The sequence below is a fragment of the Megalops cyprinoides genome, chromosome 6 (assembly GCF_013368585.1).
Source record: "Megalops cyprinoides isolate fMegCyp1 chromosome 6, fMegCyp1.pri, whole genome shotgun sequence".
In the NCBI taxonomy this organism is placed as follows: domain Eukaryota; kingdom Metazoa; phylum Chordata; class Actinopteri; order Elopiformes; family Megalopidae; genus Megalops; species Megalops cyprinoides.
In genome coordinates, this window is record NC_050588.1 from 40,732,501 (window position 1) to 40,740,000 (window position 7,500).

General features: G+C 52.5%; 1 protein-coding gene across 2 annotated transcripts in view; it reads left to right on the forward strand.

Moving 5' to 3' along the window:
* Positions 1 to 7,500, forward strand: part of LOC118778783 (membrane-associated guanylate kinase, WW and PDZ domain-containing protein 3) — a 78,411-nt gene that overhangs the window by 48,208 nt on the left and 22,703 nt on the right. For both annotated transcript variants that reach the window (XM_036530496.1, XM_036530495.1), the window contains 3 exons: positions 1,425 to 1,541; positions 3,409 to 3,528; positions 7,458 to 7,500. The exon at positions 7,458 to 7,500 is cut by the window's right edge and continues 164 nt beyond it. In XM_036530496.1, coding sequence (XP_036386389.1) covers positions 1,425 to 1,541; positions 3,409 to 3,528; positions 7,458 to 7,500 — 280 coding nt within the window. The remainder of the gene's footprint in view (positions 1 to 1,424; positions 1,542 to 3,408; positions 3,529 to 7,457) is intronic.

Below are 7,500 nucleotides of genomic sequence, written 5' to 3' on the forward strand. Positions count from 1 at the left end.
TATGCATTATATTACATTACATTACATCGTTTAGCAGACGCTCTTACCCAGAGCGGCTTCCGGTGTATGAAGGCATGTGCCAAGTCTCACGCCTACATACACATGCAGGCACGTAGCGGCTGTTATTTGTTGTGGCACAGGTTTGCTGTACTATGGTCTCTGCTCTTTGCCTAACCTGTGCACATACCCTTTTCTGGACACCAGCCTCTGCTGAATGATTGGAGGTAAAGACTGAGGGAGAGGACACACGCTGGTCCCTCTGGTTTGGACACCCCCACTGCCTGTGGTCGGACCCTGTTCAAAAAGCATGTGACCCCATGTGACTCTCTCATTGGTGCAGTCTGTGTCAGCGCTGTGAGCATGCCCAGGGCTCCCTGATGGGTCAGAGCGGGGCTCATTAGTATGAGTATGTGTCCCAGCCAGCCAATGGAACAGCCAGAATTTGCATGGAGGTGGGAAATGCATTTAACCTCAGTGTGACTAACCGAAACTGCAGAACCGGCTCATGTGGATGACATCATCGCCTCGGCAGAGGGCAGACGATCTTGCCATGGGCCAGACATCGCTGTTTATGCTCAGAGCACTGCTAAAAACAGACGCTCAAGGAAATCTCACTCACACAGTCAAATCCACACAGAGACATTTGGACGCTACATGTCTTAAAGTTTTCTGTGCGCTACTGTTCAGATGTGTGCGTTTTTAAAAGTCCCTCAGCTGTGAAATGGTTCCTGACAGAAGCAGCTGAGATTATGATTCATGACAGAACAGAGACAGATCTGCAGAACCCAGGCATTCATCCTGCAGGGTGATAGGCCCAGAGAGGGGGCTGGGGGAGGGGCATTTGGTAATGTGCAGCGTGTGATAGGCCCAGAGAGGGGGCTGGAGGAGGGGCATTTGGTAATGTGCAGCGTGTGATAGGCCCAGAGAGAGGGCTGGGGGAGGGGCATTAGTAATGTGCAGCGTGTGATAGGCCCAGAGAGGGGGCTGGAGGAGGGGCATTTGGTAATGTGCAGTGTGTGATAGGCCCAGAGAGGAGGCAGGGGGTGGGGCAACTGTATTGTGCACAGTGTGATTGGCTGGTACCCTGTCCCAGCACTGCTGTCCAACCAGCCTGGAGGAGTACAGCCTACTCATACTACAGTATGAGCAGCCAAACACTGATGGGAGAACCTGCCAGTGTAACATGGCAGTCCTCTCTTTCTCTCTTTCTCTCTTTCTGTCCCTCTCTTCTCTCTGTTGTTCTCCTCGAATCCCTCTCCTTCCATCCTTCCCTCTTCTGTCCGTTTCTCTGCTCTCTTTCAGGAGGGGTAAGACCTGCCTCAGGTGAGGTCCCGCTGACGCAGGTGGAGTGTGTGGTGTGTGAGGGGGTGTGTGGTGTACCTCCCCCCGCAGTGACAGCTCCCTCTCTCCCCCTCTCTGCACAGGGAAGGTGTTGAACACAGACCTGCGTCACTACCTCAGCCTGCAGTTCCAGAAGGGCTCCCTGGATCACAGGCTGCAGCAGGTCATCCGAGACAACCTGTACCTGCGTACTGTGCCCTGTGAGTACCGAAATTACCCCCCCCATCCCCCCATCCCCTCTCTGTACTTGCATACTGTCCCCTGTGAGTGCTGAAATTACCCCCCCATCCCCCCATCCCCTCTCTGTACTTGCATACTGTCCCCTGTGAGTGCTGAAATTACCCCCCCATCCCCCCATCCCCTCTCTGTACTTGCATACTGTCCCTTGTGAGTGCTGAAATTACCCCCCCCCATCCCCCCATCCCCTATCTGTACCTCTGCACCGTGCTCTGTGAGTACCGAAATCACCCCCATGTGGGGGTAAATTATAACAGGAGAAACTGAATCCTTGAAGATTCTGAATCCTTGAAGATTCTTGGCTTGTACTTGTAGCTCTATCTCTTACCTTGTATTTGTAGTACATTTTTGCCTCGGTAGTATAGCGGTACTTTATTGTCCCAGTGACTGTATTTGGTATATGTACCCTTACATATATAGACCCTTAGATTAGTCCTGTCTTGCTACACTGACCTTGTGCTCAGCTTCAGCACTATCTGCTTTGTATGACATGTACACATCTTGCCCTTGTGCCTGTGCCTGTTTGCCCACTATATGCACTTTTGTACGTCGTTTTGGATAAAAGCGTCTGCTAAATGAATGAATGTAAATGTAAATGTAAATGCTGCATGTCATCATCGTCTGTCTGTTAGAATCAGTCGCCTGGCCGGCAGCGTGCTGGAGGTGCCCGCCACAGGCGAGCGTGCTGATTGGCTCTTTCCTGCAGTCTCTGCCGTGTCCCTGGTCCTGCTGGGAGGTCACTGTGTCCCTTCCGCCTGAGAGCCATCGTTTCCACAGCGAGGGGATAGCCTTTCACAGTGAGCTGTAATGGGAGCACTGCTCTCTCCCATCCCATAATAAGCACAAATGGTGCGTGATTTCAGACACAGGAAGGGGGAGCTGAGAGGAGAACAAAGAGCACCGGGAATGGAAGCTCTCTGTCCCCCTGCCCCCCGGAGCTGCTCTCCACTGAGGTGGGATGAGAGCTCTTAAGAGCTCTGCTGACAGAGAGGACGGGTGGCCCGAATGGAAAAGGGGCCCCAGGTCATTTTCAATCATCATTTCTTCTTCTGTCCTCCAAAAATGTCGCTTCTGCCTCTCCGGCACTCTCCAGGACTCTGTCACGTTCCCTGAGCCGTGTCAGGATAAGAGCGCAGTACCACGGGCAGCCAGTAGGGGGCACTGCACTGACGGGACTGTCCCGGGCTGTCTGAGGCTGGTGTGCTGTGTCTCTGTGCACCTGCTTTGGTTCAGCATGCTTCTGAAGGATTTACGTTTTAAAAAGACCTCTCGGTGACTTCATCACGGTTTTCGGTTGTAAACTCCAGCAGTCTCCTGGCGGTACGGTAGGAGTGAGGCAGCTGTCAGCTCGTCAGGACAAGCGTTTCCGTTCGGCTGATATTGGCAGATGGCGCGGGTTCCAGGGTCCCGGGTAGCAGCAAGGCCTGCAGCTCGTCTCCCTCTGATGTGGTTTTACTGTCTCTGTGATGACATGCTACATCTGAAAACAGATGTCTGAAAAAGAGGCAGGCAAAAAGAGGACGGAACCAAGCAAAGCGGAGCTCGCTGCCTGCTGGAGTAATGAAGGCAGAGCGAAACTGAGCGGAGGGAAAATGTTCGAGGACAGGCTGCTGCAGAAGCTCTGAAGGGAAGACTGCTCGGTGCAGCCGGTTGCGCAGACAGCAGGGTTACTGGCGGATGGTTGGGGCAGGGTAAATGATGGTGCATGTTCCTGGGGAGAGAGGAGAGAGAGCCGGGTTGGGGGGGGAGGGGGTCACACAGATCGTGTGCTTTATCTCCCCAGTCTCTGCTAAGGTCTGACTGTCTCCTCTCCTCTGGATTGATTGGCAGGTACGACGCGGCCGCCCAGGGAAGGGGAGGTTCCGGGCGTGGACTACAGCTTCATCAGCGTGGGGGAGTTCCGCCTGCTGGAGGAGAGCGGCCTGCTGCTAGAGAGTGGCACCTACGACGGTATGGGGGGGGGGGGGGGGGGGGTCTCACACAGCTGGGCGGGGTCTCTGTGGTGTTGGGCAGGGTCTAAGGCAGCTGGGTGGGGTCTCACACAGCTGGGCGGGGTCTCTCACCGGTGTCAGGCAGGAGAGGAGAGATTCAGCCGGTCCCGACCGGTGTCAGGCGGGAGAGGAGAGATTCAGCCGGTCCCGACCGGTGTCAGGCGGGAGAGGAGAGATTCAGCCGGTCCTGACCGGTGTCAGGCGGGAGAGGAGAGATTCAGCCGGTCCCGACCGGTGTCAGGCGGGAGAGGAGAGATTCAGCCGGTCCCGACCGGTGTCAGGCGGGAGAGGAGAGATTCAGCCGGTCCTGACCGGTGTCAGGCGGGAGAGGAGAGGAGTATTCATGCGCTGGCCTTTTCGCTCCCGAGCAGCACCTCCTGCATCACCTCCTGCAGCACCTCCCTCACCCTCAGTTTGAGGGAGCGGTTCTGCTGTTGTATTAATGATTTACCGTTAGGTAATTCAGGCTCCTGCACTTTGAGGGAAGCTCAGATCAATATGTCTGACGGTGACGTCACAGTTTTGAACCGCAGGCTGCTGGTCGCTGTGGCAAACGCCTGTCGATTGGCAGACTGATGCAGCCGGAGAGGTAATTTTGTGATTTTGGCAGGAGCAGTCTTGCTTGTTGTGATGAGGTGTAATTAAGCTGCTTGTCGATGATGGGATGTTGCCTCTGGGTTTGACCTCTCCTGTTCCCTCCCTTCCTTGGGAGACACACAGACGCACACACACACACACACACACCCTCACCCCAGCTGATGTATTATCTCCTCCTTCGCAGGTTATGCTGATCGTGGCTGTATGTTGTTCTGATTGTAATGTATCAGTATTACAGGCGACAGCAGGGCTGCAGTATGTTCAGACAAACCAGCGAATGTCCCGTCCTGAATTCTGATCGCAGGTCCTCCCCTCTCACTGAACCCTGTCTCTACAGCGCTCTCTGCTGGCCGTTTGAGAAGCTGCATCTGTTCCTGCGTGTCTTAATCTGCAGGGAACCCAGGCCTCCAATGTGCCTGTGCCAAGCAGTCTGTGCCAGTCTGTGCCAGTGAGCTCCAGTCTGTGCCAGTGAGCGCCAGTGAGTGCCAGTCTGCACCAGTGAGTGCCAGTGAGCTCCAGTGAGTGCCAGTCTGCGCCAGTCTGTGCCAGTCTGCACCAGTGAGCGCCAGTCTGCACCAGTGAGTGCCAGTGAGCTCCAGTGAGTGCCAGTCTGCGCCAGTCTGTGCCAGTGAGCACCAGTCTGTGCCTCCGAGCCGAACAGGCCTGGATGTCAGCAGAATCCGAGCACCACACCCACAGGTCACATTACTCACGCTGACTTGCTGTCGGATGGGGCTGGAGGCGTGGCTTTGCTGTGTGCATTGGTGCCAGGTTTCCCACTGAAAATGTGCCTTTTCCTGGTAGCTGAGAGGGACACCAGGAGAAGTGTACCACGGTAACCTCTGTAACCTAACGCCTGCACACATACGAGAGGCAGTGCTTGAGGTTGTGCTTTTGGTTCTGCTGCTGCTTGTAGGTCAGTGTCAGAAGAACGTCACAGCAACGTTAGGGATCGGTCCCCTCACTGACAGGCTCTGTGACTCCCCACAGATTGATAGCAGTAGATAGAGTCACCAATCTCCCCTGACTGGCTCATTCCCCCTCTTAATGTGTGTAATATACAGGTATGAGAGCCCTGAGCTGGCTGTTTATGAGCCGTTATTCACTCCGCAGCGGTGATGAGTGATAGATTCCCTCCTGCAGCTCCACACTGGTGTGGATTACAGAGAGACAGCCAATCTTTCATCTGCTCCAGAACAAAGAAACCCCCACAACGAGGCTGCCTTAACGAGGCCCCTGCAACGAGGCCACCTTAGCGAGGCCCCCGCAACGAGGCTGCCTTAACAAGGCTCCCACAATGAGGCTGCCTTAACGAGGCCCCTGCAACAAGGCCACCCTCAAGAAACGCTGCTCTGCCTCGGGGCGGGTGGGGGGGCCAGGCTGTGGGATATTCTCTCCTGGTGTTGGGGAAGGATCATGGCCACTCAGCCTTTACTGGAGAGAGGGGCAGCAGACACACACTCTCTCTCTCGGTGAGGTAATTATTTCCTCGAGACCGTAGCAGTACCGTGGGCCCCGCTGTGACGCGCTGAGCTCAGAGCCACGGGCACTGTGGGGAAACTCCTGCCGATCACGTTTTCATGCCAGTGCTTTTTTCCTTTTCCTTTTGAACTTGCGCTTTACGGAGATCTAACGTCTTTCGAAAAGCTGCTCCCCTGAAATGTGTTTAATTTTTCATGCGTGTTTCTTTGCTGGAGCTGCATAGGGCTGCGCTTCACTCCTGCATCTCCTGTTACAGTTTCACTCTTCTCAGCGTGAAAATCTTTACGCCTTTGTTCTTCCACCTCGCAGGTTTGGGGAAGAACTGAGCTGTGATGAATAAACAGAGGTTCATTTTCCCTTTTCCTCAGAATACTGCCGACCTGATTTTTATGCATTTGATGAATAATAGGTTTTCATACTTTTCTATCCCAGTATTGATTGAGGAGACAGATTTCAGACAGTAATTAAATGGTTTAAAACAACAAATTACCTTATGTCCCTTCCTTTTATTTAATGTTTGTGAGTTTAATGAATTTGCATAAATTATGACCTCATTGAAGTGTGTAATTAATTAAAATAGACTTACATTATGAATAAATTAAACTGATGAAACATGAGTTTTGAAGAAAAGTGTTCAGTGTCTGTGTCCTATATCAGGCACGCACTGATGGCTTTGTAGGCCTCGTTAGCAGTAATTCAGCATAATTAAGTTGTGTAATTGGTGCGTTAGAAGCTGGCTGCTGGATACTGCACTCATCCAATGTTTACATACCTTCTTGTTCTGCTTTTTCATGAAAACGAGTCCTAAGTGTGGGAGCTGTGTCCTAAGTGTGGGAGCTGTGTCCTAAGTGTGGGAGCTGTGTCCGTTTGCAGATGGTCAGAGGCACTTCAGAATCATTTCATGATTTTTAAATACATGGTTTTAATATTTAATATGGAAACGCTGTTTAGTTAGAGTTGTGTGGCATTCAGTCAGTGTTTAACCCTTTCTTTCCTCCGAAGGAGTGGATTTTCTGTCACTCGGCTGGAAGTGTTGGGCATTGACTAGGAGAAACAGAAAGGAAGGTCTGTTGTGACACTGAGATCACAGTGCTGTTGTGACACTGAGATCACAGAGCTGTTGGGATACTGAGATCACAGAGCTGTTGGGATACTGAGATCACAGAGCTGTTGTGACACTGAGATCACAGAGCTGTTGGGATACTGAGATCACAGAGCTGTTAGGATACTGAGATCACAGAGCTGTTGGGATACTGAGATCACAGTGCAGTTGTGACACTGAGATCACAGAGCTGTTGTGACACTGAGATCACAGTGCTGTTGGGATACTGAGATCACAGAGCTGTTGTGACACTGAGATCACAGAGCTGTTGGGATACTGAGATCACAGAGCTGTTGGGATATTGAGATGACAGAGCTGTTGGGATACTGAGATCACAGTGCTGTTGTGACACTGAGATCACAGTGCTGTTGTGACACTGAGATCACAGAGCTGTTGGGATACTGAGATCACAGTGCTGTTGTGACACTGAGATCACAGAGCTGTTGTGACACTGAGATCACAGTGCTGTTGGGATACTGAGATCACAGTGCTGTTGTGACACTGAGATCACAGAGCTGTTGGGATACTAAGATCACAGAGCTGTTGGGATACTGAGATCACAGTGCTGTTGGGATACTGAGATGACAGTGCTGGTCAATGTTTGACCAGTGTAAAGTGATTGTAACAGGGTTTGGCCTTCTTCAGTGTAGACATGCTGCAGATGGCTGGTGCTGTGGGGGGGGCTCTCACTTCCTTTCCTCTCACAGGTAACTACTATGGGACCCCAAAGCCCCCCGCGGAGCCCAGCCC